This window comes from Coloeus monedula (genome assembly GCF_965178545.1).
Source record: "Coloeus monedula genome assembly, chromosome: 5".
In the NCBI taxonomy this organism is placed as follows: domain Eukaryota; kingdom Metazoa; phylum Chordata; class Aves; order Passeriformes; family Corvidae; genus Coloeus; species Coloeus monedula.
In genome coordinates this window covers 34,219,578-34,232,980 of record NC_138785.1, presented here as the reverse complement: position 1 = coordinate 34,232,980, position 13,403 = coordinate 34,219,578, and the positions used below count along the sequence as shown (strand labels likewise).

The window sequence follows — 13,403 nt, the reverse complement described above, 5'->3', positions numbered from 1 at the left end:
TTTATTTCAGCTTAGAAATTTGAAGTATTTGTAAATATTTTTATACAGACTGTTTTCTGAGTAAAATGTCATTATAAAACTACCACAGGTCTTTATATTCCTATACTGTATTGTTAAAGCTTTGTCCTCCTTTCTCCCTTAATGAAGCTTTAACAAACTGGCATCTCCCATTTAGTTAAAAACCTTTGCCGAGTTTGTGTGAGAAAGAGGCAGCATAAGGGGAAGAGAGAGATTATATTCTCCAACAGCATCACTGTTCTGTGAAAATGGCTTGGAAATTGAGCTTGTAGGGAAACCACAAATGCAGCCTTCCGTTTTTCACACCGACAGGCTGCCTCACAAAACACTGGAGACGTTATTCAGCACATGGTGTCACGAACTGAAGCCAGTGAAAGAAACAGCAGTTGGGTGGCCGTGGAAGCTGTCGCAGACAGATGGGTTGAGCAGCAGCAAACAGCAAAGGGAGGCCTTTGCTGGAACACAAACATATTTTGCCAGAAATACACACACTTTCCAGCTGCTTCTGTAATGACCAGCAACAGAAGTCCCATTCCAGCTTAGTTTAAATGGAAAAGGGTTGACTGACAAGCTGTATTCTCTTTTTGAGCCAAGAACTCCCAGTTGTCATTTCCAGCACCGCTCTTTTCCCCCCATCCTGCCTGATGCACCAAAGGTGGATGAGGTGTGAACAAGGGACCACGGCATCCTCTTTCCCAGCCTGGGGCAGAGACCTGCAGTGCTTGGCAGCTGTCACAAGGGGACATGGAAGGGAACAACGGGGTGGGGCTGAGAGCACAGGACTGACCCCCAGCAATAGGATCTCTGCACTGCCCTAGGACTCTGTATCATTACTGCCGAACTGAGAGACACACTGTTAGTTTTCAGCCTGTAAATTCATGGATTTTGGACATTTACAAACAATTAAGAGACTTGTTCTCTTTACAGACAAGCAGATGTGCTGTGGGGTATTACAGTGCAACAGAAGACTGGACCAGGCTCTGTCATTTAAAAATACTATATTTTATTTATATTTATTTGCTTAAGAAAACCTAAGGGTAAATAAGCTGAGAGTGTCACCAGTGATGAACCCACACAAAGACTATGAGACATGAGATCTTCACAACCATATTACACAAAAAAACCCATGAAGAAGTGAGACATTGGGTGCTTTTAGCTAGGCATCATGAAAAATCCCTAAAGCAACAGCTTTTATAGAAACAGCTTTCTTCCTAGTGGAAGCAGGATGCAGCTAGCATCCAGATTAGTAGCACTCCCTTGCCAAAGTACCACCCACGTAAGAAAGCTGGGACATTACTGATTGTACCAACACATCACCGCTAACACATGCCCTTGCAATGCCTCCAACCACATCTCTGCTCACTCTCTCCACCTGGTCTGCTTTCCCACACATAGTGGTGGCCGGCCTGAGGACACACCCTGCCATGTGCCTGGTGCCCTGTAAAGCAAGAGATCTGGGGGTTGCTCCTTTGAGCCAAGGGCATCATGCCAACCTGGCTCAGCTGGCTGAGCTAAACTCCATGGGAGCTATTTTGGTGGGCTCTCCAGTACTGCACAATACAAGAAGCATGGCCTAAAGTCACATCCACCTACAACACACTAGTAGATCTTTTCAGATTCAGTACTATGTACAATTTACTCTTACTTAGTATACTAAGGAGCTGTGGTATTTCTTCCGAGATGTGTTATTTGACTGATGATTATTGAATCTTTCTGTCCACTGGGCTGCAGAGGAATGCTGCACTCTGGCTATACCATCAGGCTAAGAAACTTCAACAACCTGCCTCAGTTCTTCAAACAGGGGTGTGAGCTCCTTCTCTAAACTTACAATCAGCCCTGGAAAGAGAGAAGAGACAGAATATTTCATCAAACAACATCACTGAGAAGCCTCTCTCCAAAGCCCACAGCTCTCTCCCCCTCCTGGGTCACAGGCAGTGTTTTTCAAAGCCTGAAATGTCCCATGTGAGCCACTCATTTTCCTGTGAACAGTGGGGAGCACCCCCAGGCAGGGTGTCTAAAGCCCCTGGCACTAAAAGAGGCACCCAGTGCAGCACACCTCTCCCCCACTACTGTGTTGCCACTTCCCATAGCTGCTGAGGCCCAGGCAGCTGTGCCAGAATTAAATCCCTTCTGCTCATATTCATTAGCCAATGCCCTCATGAGCAAGGCTAGGGTCTGGCTGAAGGACTTCCCTATCCCACAGAACTGAAGACAAATCTGCACATGTTCCTGCAGAATGTTAACTGGACTGAGAGAAAGGGACTGAACAGCTGTTTTGTACAGCACAGTACCTGCCAGTGCAGCAAGAGCAAGGTTAATCACAGGAGAAATAGGCTTCTAGAAGAATAACAAGCCACCTAAAATCTGTGAATTTTGACTCACACCTTTTCCTTCTCACCTTCACAATATGCCGACAAAATTCACAGCAGGAGCAAAGTTAATATAGCCTGAAGTGAATTCAGGGAATTTATTTTCAATTATTAAAATACTTGGGCCTTAAAATAGCGCAATATTTAAAATAAATGAGAAGACCTACCTGTGTTGGCATTGCTGCTGGCAATGAAACTCACTACCAAAGGCAAGCGATTGAACTGCACCACCTGCAAGGAGAGAGAAGTGCTCAGCCAGCAGCTAACACATGTTGGATGTCAGGGCTCTGATACACTGGAAAGCCACCTCTGTGGCTCTTGCTCCTGTTTGTCCTTTAAACTGAGGAGGCTGCTTGTTTCAGAAAGAATTTATATGGAAAGCATTTGTGTACCTATTTCTTAAGATTCAGGGTTAAAAACACCAACAGAACTTACGCTACAGTACACGGAGCGGCACATGGAGAACCTGGCATTTCCCTCCGCCTCCACATTCTATAGTGTGTTGTCCACCAGAACTCTACCTCAGCTGCAACCCCTGCAGAGTACACTGGAGACCACACCCTCCACAGGAAACAGGAGGTCAGGCAGCTTTATTTTTCTACAATACTGTTCCCTGTACAGAAGTATCTGTTCTTCTATTAACAGGGAACTGGCACCTTGGGCACAACAGCAAGCTAGAAGCATTAAGAGAATCAAAGCAATGTATTAATGTGTGCAAACTAACTCATTCACCCATTTATTTTCCAAACAAAGCTTGACACACTGTAGGCTAAACAGCTGGTCAGTTTACTGCAGTCACAATAAAAAGCTCTCAAGACCACCAGAACTCATGAAGGAGCAGAAATGCAGTAGATGATGGGCTTCTGGACACAAATAATCAGTTTTTGAAAAATATGAGTGTATTTCAAAGCTTTCTTACCTCAAAGCCATACTGACAGCAAGATTAGCTATGAAGTAGGCTGCATGCACTTAATTAATATTAGGTGTCCCTAATTATAAACAAACACTGTTTATAAAAGAGCACATAAACCCTTCATAACAGATTCATAAGACTATATGAGCAACACTGCAAATTCACAATTACTACCTGTTCAGAACACTTTCCCATTTTCAAGCAGGAAATCTCAAGTTTTGAGAAATATAAGAGAAGTTTAATAAATAGTGTGAAAGTTTGGCTTCATGATTTAAGCTGTGTAACAAATAAACCACAATTACTTCAACAGCAGCCTAGTGAAAATCCACCTTGAACAACTTAAGGAGATTAAACAACCCTCTTTCTCTTGCTCAATGTAATGTAGGAACAGCTCAAGTCACTGAGGACAAGGCACACTGACATTACTCACCTGGTATGTATTGTAATAGCAGATGATACTTTTGTTTTTAGAGAGTCCTAATTTACTGCCCTGATCTGTGGCAAGGGCAAAGGTGGACAGAAAGCCAGGTCGCAGCGCATGTTCTGGAGCATTATCATTGGCAACTAGAACAAAACAAGAAAATCCTTATCTCTACATGGTATCTCTGCATCCCAAACCCTCATCTAGCTTAGTGCTCTGCCAAAAGCTGATCTGCTGCTGGGGAACATGCAACACATCTGAGGTGCTCCCACAGGAACACAAGACAGTCTTCATGAGCAGTACATCATTTAATGCTCTGTGTATGATCGAAGCTCATTATACCAGCATCCTTCCTAGGAAAAGTCTTTTCCTTTAGGATAAACAGTGCTGATGTCCCTTTGTTTCCATGTCCTTCACTACACCCATTCCAGTCTTTGAACTGATTACTGCCATACAATCACTTGAGTGCAAACAGGTGAAGATGTGCAAGTTCTGCTGCGTGTTTCAATACTTTGGGGCATTAAGCAAAATAAATCCGCAATACTTGAATCTTTGTATCCCTAAACTACTGTACTCACAACCTGAAAACATCTGAAACAAGGACTGCAGAACATAAAAACTAGAGTACCAAAAAAATCCAACTAAACATGTGTAAAAGCTGGATACAACTCTTTCTGAGCACAGACCAGCTCAGGCAACAAAACACTGCCAAGCTCTGTCTACTACTTAGTATCAATTTGCCTGTGAGGGTCTTGAAGATACAAGGACCTTACAGCACTCCAAACCCGTATCACTGAGGAAAACTTCCATGAACTACAATTACTGAGGGCACAAACAAAAGGACATATTTAAAGAGATATATAATCAACTACTGAACTTGAAATAAAAGTCCAATTTAATTCTACCACTGGGGATATTCAGTTATTTGGAATAACCATGAAAATTTTTCTGTACTTCTCCACCCCCTGCTGTTCAATCAGGATTTCAGCTAGAGCACAGTGAGAAGCTGAGGTTACCTTTGATAACAGGCACACCATCTCTATCTGAGACTACAATAGCATGAAGACCTTCAACACTAGGAGAAAAAAAAAAAGGAAGAAAAAAAGAAGAGACACCATTTAAAAAACACAGTAATTAGTAGGAAAGATTTTTTTGTGTGAATGAATGTGCAAGGAAGGGGAAAACATTGAAAAAAAGTGATGTCTTCACTAATTCAGCATTGTTCTGTTTAGTACAGGTAGTACAGGTCTGGTGGCCCCAATAAAAAGAAGGACATGGAACTGCTGGAGCAAGTCCAGAGGAAGCCATGAAGTTGATAAGAGGGCTGGAGCACTTCCCCTATGAAGACGCACTGAGGAAGTTGGGGCTGTTCAGCCTGGAGAAGGGAAGGTTGAGTGGAGACCTCATAGCAACCTTCCAGTGTCTGAAGGGGTTTTACAGAGAAGCTGGAGAGGGACTCTTAATCAGGAACTGCAGTTATAGGACAAAGAGTAATGGGTACAAATTGAAATTTAGGTTAGATATTAGGAAGAATTTTTTTACTCTTGATACTAGAACAGGCTAGCCAGGAAGGCTGTGGATACCCCACCCTGGCAGTATTCAGGGCCAGGTTGGATGGGGCTCTGAGCAACCTGGTCTAGTGGGAGGTGTCCCTGCCCATGGCAGGGGGTTGGCACTGGATGGCCCTCGCCGCCCGCCCCGCACGGCCCCGCGTTACCTCGGTAGCTTCTTGTACAGGAACCGCTTCAGGTCCTGCGGGCAGAGACAGGCGGCGCATTACTCACGGCCGCTTGGAGCGGGCGGGGCGGCTCCGGAGCTCTCTCCCCGCCCGACCCGGCCCGGCCCGGCCCCAGCCCAGCCCGGCCCGACCGCGGCATCCCCCGACCCCACCCCTGCCAGAAGCCAACCGCCCGCGTCCCGCCCGCCCCGCGGAGCCGCACTCACGTCGGCCATGGCTGGGGCCCGCCCGGTGCTGCTGACGCCGCCACCTCCGCGGGCCTGCGAGACAAGACGAGAGGCCGCCCCGTCACCGTAGGCGCGGCCGCCGCCTCCGAGGAGGGGAGCGGCCGGAGGGAGGCCGCGCGTTCTCTCTCTCCCCGAGGCCCGGCCGGCCGCCACCCCCCGCCCGCTGCCGTGGTACAGCCGTTCCCAGCCACCCCGGGGAGGGCGCGCGGCTCGGCCGAGACCACCGCGCACCGGGAGGGGGGTGAGGGGGGGGTGCGGTAGGCTGCGCTGCCCTGTCCGCCCCGCCGTACCTGTCCGCGCCCCCAGCGCGCCCCGCACGGCTCCGTCGCCGCTTCCCCTTGGAGCCGCTGTCACATGAGCGACGGCACCGCCCTCCCGGCCCCGGAACCGCTTCCCCGCCGCCTCCGCCCCGGCAGCAAAACAAACCAAAACCAAAACAAACCGTAGCGTTTCAGTTAAAGAAAAACAACAACAAAAAAGAAACGGCTGTTTCTGCCGAGTAGAGTCACTGCCAGTTTTATTCTTCCAGTGTTGCCTATTCCCCCTACTTTTGGATCTAGTCCATCAAACGATGGACCTGCAGGCTAATAATAAAACAGCTAATGTGAGGAAATAAAATAGATTAATTTAGTAGATCCCTACAGTATAACAATGGTAACTGCATATCTGTCTTTAAAGTCTTGTATCAGAATGCAGGACCCTCGTGGTAGATCTAAAAAAACCCCAACCCTGCTCAGCATGTAACAATGCTTTTTCTCTAAAAAAAGAGAGCTGCTACAGGCCAAGCACAGAATCACAGAATCAATTAGGTTGGAAAAGACCTCCCAGATCATTGAGTCCAACCTTTGACCGAACACCACCTTGTTAACCTGACCCCTTGTTAAGCTGACCACTGAGTGCCACATCCAGTCTTTCCTCAAATACCTCCAGCAACAGTGATTCCATCACTTCACTAGGCAGCCCGTTCCAATATGAAATCACCCTTTCTGTGAAGAATTTCTTGCTAACGTCTAACCTGAACCTCCCCTGGCACAGCTTGAGACCATTTCCTCTCTTCCTGTCACTGGCTGCCTGGGAGAAGAGGCCGACCCCCACCTGGTTACACCCTCCTATCAGGGAGTTGTAGAGCGGTAAGGTGCCCCCTGAGCCTCCCCTTCTCCAGGCTGAACACCCCCAGCTCCCTCAGCTGCTCCTCATAGGACTTGTGCTCCAGACCCTTCCCTGGCTGCGTTGTCCTCTACTCACTCCTGTACCTCAGTGTCTTGTAGTGAGGGGCCAGAACTGGACACAGCCCTTGAGGTGCGGCCTCACCAGTGCTGAGTAGAGAGGGACAATCCCTGCCCTGGTCCTGCTGGCCACACTGTTTAATGTTTCACCACCGTTGATCAGCACCTCAGGTCCTTTTCCACCGGGCAGCTTCCCAGCCACTCTGTCCCCAGCCTGTGGCACTGCCTGGGGTTGCTGTGACCCAAGGACAGGACTTGGCCCTCAGCCTTGTTGAACCTCATTCCGTTGGTCTCAGCCCATTGATCCAGCCTGTCCAGATCCCCTGCAGAGCCTTCCTATCCTCCAGCACATCAACAGTGCCACCCAACTTGGTTTTGTCCATGAATTTACTGAGGGTAGACTCAATTCCCTCATCCAGATCATCAGTAAAGATACTGAACAGGACTGGGCCCAATACTGAGCCCGGGGGACACCACTGGGGACGAGAGCATTGTTGATACCTGATGATTTTGCTTAGATGCCAGTATTAAATTAAAAATTTAAAAAGTGTAAATTAAAATAATTATAAAAAAAAATATTTTCACTTGGAAATTGCTAATATTTCTGAACATATAGGTCCAGTGAAGTTTCCAAAAAGCCCAAAACAGAGATAAGCCACGTCTTGCAAGTAACAGAGGAAAAGGTCATTCAAAAGAACAAATTTATTTGAATACTGAGAATCCATACCTCCTTCTTAATCCAAGCCATGCACACACAGCAATTTGATAAGGACTTGGTCATATTAGAGAGATACTTAAAAGAGAATCCCATAAAAGTATCACATGTGAGCTTCTAGTAGTATTTTGAAAATGCTACCTGGGACAACCTTGGTCTCCTCATTTATTAAAATATTCCCTACTATACACTAAAAATGTTTAAAAATGCAATTTTTATTATTTGCAGGCATGATGCTCAGTGATCAATTTTACTTATTGCCCTGTAACATTTAAAATAAAAGCTATGCAAAAGCATCTATGAGGTGGCTCCTGTATTGCTATTAATGGAATTTATTCTTCCATCCCAATGACAGTCTTTCTATACACAGAATAAACCAGTACTGAAGGGAGAAGTGTATTCTGCATGAGGGATAATGTCATCACTAGACAGTGTATTTCAGTATTATTTCTAAAAATGTGGAGAAGCCCAATACTCAAACCTAATTCCTGCCAGACTGAGAAGTATGGGAAGTATAGTTTATAACGGTGTCTTGCTTTCAGCTGGCATAGGGGAGTTAATTTTGTTCTTGGTAGCTGGTACAGTGCTGTGCTTTGGATTCAGTATGAGAATAATGTTGGTAACACACTGATACTTTGGTTGTTGCTGAGCAGTGCTTACCCTAAATCCAGGATTTTTCAGTTTCCCATGCTCTGGAAGCGAGCAGGTGCACAAGAAGCTGGGAGGGAGCACAGCCAGGACAGCAGACCCAAACTTGCCAAAGGGATATTCCATGCCATGGAGCATCATGGTCAGTGTATACACTGGGGAGGTTGCTCAGGAGCTGCTGATTGCTTGTTGGGGATGGGCTGGGCATTGGTCAGAGCATGATGAGCAATTGTACTGGGTATCACCTCTGTTCTGTGGGTTTAATTCCTCTCTCTTCTTGTCTCCCTTTTCATTACTATTGATTACTGATATTTGATTTTGTTTCGATGATTAAAGCACTGTCATCTTGACCCACAGGTTTTACCTGAGTTCGATTCTCCTCCCCATCACGCTGTGGGGATGTGAGCAGGTGGCTGCACGGTGCTTAGTTCATAGCTGAGGCCAAACCACAACAAATGGCCTATTTCTTTCCTATACTTATTACATTACATTACATGCAAGTAAGTTATAGCTTGAGGGTTTTATTTAGTATTACCTGCTTTTTTAAAAACCAAAATGCTATTACTATTACACTTTCCTTCTCTTTGACAGAGGTACAAGACATCAGAAGAACAACTGCTTAAGGATGAATGAAATTTTTCAACAAACAACCTTAAAAAATATTCTTGCTCTCCCATTTTAATCCTTTTACAGCGTTTGTTACAAAATTATATTAAAAATATTTATAATTTAAAGTTGCCTCTGCTGTCTATTTAAATGTATCTGTTAATATTTTCTGTGCTGTAATGTTCTACCATTTCTTGGAAACTTGTAAAAGAATAAAGACCATTTAAAAAAAGGTAAAAAGTTCCAATTTAGACTTGTTTTACCCAAACAGAGAACTTGCAGGGAAATGTTCATCAGATGTGAACACTGAACTTGCTTGTGACTCAGGATGCTCCATAAATAGAACACATACTGATGTTGTATTTCAGCAGATGCAAATCATCTCCTTTTTTCATTAGGCTATGTCAGAGTCATGACAAGATTTTTCACTTTTTGCATGGCTTTTCTGCCTGCCCTTTTAAAAGAAAAAACCAAGAATCCATGCTTGTGCTATCTTTAATTCTAGATTAAATGAAAGGTAATGACTAAATAAAAACAGTAAGGAGCAGGTAGCTAAAATGTTGAGAGATTTTTAGTCAGGCTGTTCAAAATCAGTTTTGTTTTCCCCTTTTCTTTCCAGTATCTTATTTTAATGAGAACTTTGCCTTCTGAAGAAAGGTCATCTGAAAAGATTTAAGTACTCCACCCTCTTCAATTTGCATTTTGCTCATGAGAAAATTAATTCTGAACTTTCCAGCAGACTCCTTCAACAAATCCAGGGAAGATATTGACATTTCTGAAGAAAAATACCCTTCAGACTTGAGGGAAAAAAAAGCAACAATCATGAGGAGAGAAACACCCACTTGAAATATTAAAAGAATGTTTGCAGGCCATATTTAGAGCAGCTTAATCTTTATGCTACAGGAAATCACAGCAGCCTTTTGCACACTACTACATATTTCAAAGTGTGCAACTATTTAATCCGTTAAATACTAAGTAGCATACTTCCACCAGTATAAACATATTATTTCCTTCTCAGAAAGTGCCAATTGCAGTAGGTAGTCAAATAAAATGTAGCAGTCTAGATGTCACTTTTAAACTCCTGGGATGTTTGTGTTGCCATAGGGCACAGCCACCACATTATTCCAGTTTGCAGAGGAACTGACAGCAATCGAATGAAGCTGACACAGCTCAGCATCCCTCCATTTCCCTACTTCTCACCTGCAGCAGAAGAGGCTGCAGGGCACACACAGCCCATAGGATGATTATAGGCAGCTTTGCTAAGACCATCTGTTCACTCTGACTTCACAGTTCCAGTATTTGATAAATGTGTTATATATCCTTCTTCCTGTTAACTAAAAGATCCCTTGCAAGCTCAGACTCATTTGTAAACAGGAAGGCCCAAGTACTTGTTAAAGCCTTTGGAACAATTTTCTTCTATTAAGAAGACACAGGAGTACCAGGATGCACTTTGATAGTTGGTTTTCATTAATATAATTACAATACATTCTGGACAGTTACAAAATCTGGGGAATCGTGTTTTCTCCATAGATTTTGATTGCATATTTCAAACAATTGGATGCCTTTCCATTACGTCTAAACCCTTTTACCATAGTCTTAGTAAGGACATTCAGTACAGCAACCCTTTTTTTGTTGTTGTTGTTTCAGCAACTTTTAGTTCTGTTTTGTACCTCAGGCTTTTATGTCCACCTTGAATGCTGGTTTTACTGCTAAGTCAAAAGCCTGCAGCCAGTCTCATGTTACACCAATTCAAGAGAAGACATTTCCACTGGAACAGTTTAGAAAAGGGATATATGCAAAATGTTTTCTAGGTCACTTGGAGCAATAGCATTTAGCATATTTGTAAAGTCATATCCTGCTCTAGATCAGAATTGCAATGAATTCGGACAAAGTATTTAAATTTTCAATTTAGGAGAAATATTTGGCTCCACATAAGCTGATAGCATTGTTCAAAGATAGCAGTTTTCTCAAACAAAATATATTGCCCATAATACAAGCTATCTGGCATTCTCAAATACAAGAAACATTCCCCTGCATAACACTGTTAAAATGTAAAAAACATCAGCTACTGAACCTAAAAACATTTTCAACACACTTTGATAAACTTTAAGTACATTGTACTTAGCTGCTTCAGAACACCTCTTTGCATCAGCAGGTGTGGCTACATATAGTTTCCATTTCCAGGCCACTGAGTTACATGATCTTCTATGTAGGAGCCAAACAGTAGGCTTGCTCATTTCTAGGAGGTCAAGTCCAGCTACATTCTGGTCCCAAAAAATGCATACCCTACCTCTTCTGACAAGTGATAGGGCTCTGACCATAGGAGCACACTGCAAAGCAGCAAAGCATTTAAATAGTTGGCAAAAGGGTCGAAAGGCACATAGCTTGTCCTTAGCAAAATTTCCCTGTTCTACTTGCGGTGCCCATGGAGGAATCAGTGTCGGGACCTAGCTTGAAATAAAAAAGTAGTAAGAAAATGGAAGCCTGCCAGGAAAATAATTAGGTTGCTTTTTTTTTGTGTGTGTGAAGATTTTAGTGCTGCATGTTTTCCTCTACCTTTCCAGTGAAAATTAAGGAAGCTATGGATGCATGTTAACCATATGTATGGACTTACTACTACAGGAATACCAAATGGTAGAGCTGCTGTAAACTGTTGCAAGTACTAAAAGCAATGTTTATAATGGTCTGTACAGCATTTGCAAATATTTACTTTGAAAAGAGATTAGTGTAGTTCTTATTTTTCTCAGCATTGCTTAGAAATGCTAAAAAACTACAACAGCTAAACTGCTACTCTACACCAGATCAATATACCCCAACAGATATTTAGGAATATATGCCATTATATTTAAAAATACCAAGTTCCTCTAAGCGGTAAACCTAGAAGATTTTACATAGAGTTAGAGATAAAATATTAAAAATTATTGTTTCAACTCCACACACTTGACATCTGAATAGGAGTGATGTAATCATACTATTTATTCCATCAGTGAGACAAAATGTAGTATGGAACTAAATTTCTGAGATTTTTAAATAGAAAGTCATTTAACTCGTATATACACAAAGTGTTCTTTCCACAGATATTTACATGGCAAATATGTTAGAGGAGAACCACTATGACTAAGTCTCTACAAGTATAGCATCCTTTCTGAGCTATTCTCTCTGCTGAAAGAATTCACAGAAGCTTTGAAGTAAAATCTAGACAGTTAAAGTTACCTATATTTCACAGTAGGTAAAGAAGCCGTTAAATGATATTTCAGCATAAGGTTTCTGGAAACAGCTACACAGTAGAGTTTTACATCCACCCTCTTTTCCAGCATTCATGGTGAAACTAAATCTCTTCTCAATTCACAGGAGAGATAACAGCATATGTAAGATGCAGGGTGTAACTGTAGCTCATCCTCCTCGGTAGAGGCTGGTCAGCCGTTCTAACTCTTTGCAGTTCTCCATGGACATGGACTCTGCTTTCTTTCGGAGGCGGTCATCTCGATATACTTTTGCTGCATAAAGTAAGTCTGTTTCTTTAAGGAGAAAAGAGAAAAGATTTTTCTGGTTACAAACTGAATACTTGGCACATGATATGGAGTCGTACAAAACACCTCAGGTTTGATCCTTGCCCTTTTCTCCTTCTATTTTAACTTCCCTCAGTCACCACCTAAACAGCACTGCTACAGTTTTCCTTTGCTGGATCTTTGTAACAATTCCATCTTTTTGAGCAGGTAAAGCTGTATCAGCCTTCCAGCTCCCTTAGAGTTCATACAGCAGTATCTGATTAAAGAGAAAAAAACCCACCCTAACACACAAAAATCTCCAGCAGTAACAAAAAACCAAACCATTCCCTACTTCTGTCAGACCTCATTAAACATTACAAATACTGGCCTCAGTGATCTTGCATATTATTGATAGCTCTAGCATGTTGCCTGTGCCCCAAAAAATCCAACCTGAATGTTAAGCCCTTTACTTCAACTGATGCTGATTCAGACTGTCAGTCTTCAGAGCTATTAATAATTAAGAGCTCTCTGTATTATACTGGTGCTCAACAGCTTGACGTTGCTGAGCATTTTAATTCTGTAAAATCTTTTTTGTCACTTTGACTCAAAATGCAAGGCATTCTTAAACATCAATCAATATTGGATAGATTTTAACTGTCAAGGAGATTTAACATACAACAGGTATTTTAAACCCATAAAACTACAAAATCAGCTGTTTCTATAAACAGAAAAAGAACCATTAGGGGCCTCTTAACTCAAAATCGGTTTGGATAGTTTTCACAACCTGATAATTACAAGTAGCAATCAACTGGACTGCAGAGACTAAAGCTGGGCAGGAACATGTGATCTGACTGAGAGAATTGCATTCTATTTGCTTCTGGTCAGTTTACTGACAGTTCATGAATGAATTATTTTTCCAATAAGCTATGACTGAAATTTACCACCTGGAAAGTAAAAACCATCTGGTTTCAACACTGATGTAATTTTAGGAGCACTGTTCTCACAGAGCTCACAAAATGGGCACAGGTAACAGA

The 13,403-nt window shown here is 43.0% G+C and overlaps 2 protein-coding genes across 2 annotated transcripts in view; both read right to left on the bottom strand.

Moving 5' to 3' along the window:
- Nucleotides 1-999: 999 nt before the first annotated feature.
- On the bottom strand, nt 1,000-6,052 carry LAMTOR3 (late endosomal/lysosomal adaptor, MAPK and MTOR activator 3). The gene is made up of 7 exons (XM_082281740.1): nt 5,977-6,052; nt 5,666-5,719; nt 5,439-5,473; nt 4,738-4,796; nt 3,731-3,864; nt 2,555-2,618; nt 1,000-1,854 (listed from the first exon to the last, which is right to left on the bottom strand). The coding sequence occupies exons 2-7, from the start codon at nt 5,672-5,674 to the stop codon at nt 1,781-1,783; spliced, it is 375 nt and encodes a 124-aa protein (XP_082137866.1). The 5' UTR covers nt 5,675-5,719; nt 5,977-6,052; the 3' UTR covers nt 1,000-1,780.
- Nucleotides 6,053-7,595: 1,543 nt separating this feature from the next.
- DNAJB14 (DnaJ heat shock protein family (Hsp40) member B14) overlaps nt 7,596-13,403 on the bottom strand; it is a 28,119-nt gene continuing 22,311 nt past the window's right edge. The window contains exon 8 of the mRNA XM_082281885.1: nt 7,596-12,399. Coding sequence (XP_082138011.1) covers nt 12,275-12,399 — 125 coding nt within the window. The 3' untranslated portion in view covers nt 7,596-12,274. The remainder of the gene's footprint in view (nt 12,400-13,403) is intronic.

Bases quoted from the DNA above. Each gene is read 5' to 3' on its own strand.
- LAMTOR3 (XM_082281740.1), bottom strand. The intron at 2,619-3,730 runs GTGAGTAATGTC...CTCTCCTTGCAG, and splicing joins GCTATTACAATACATACCAG to GTGGTGCAGTTCAATCGCTT. The intron at 1,855-2,554 runs GTAGGTCTTCTC...CTCTCTTTCCAG, and splicing joins CAGCAGCAATGCCAACACAG to GGCTGATTGTAAGTTTAGAG.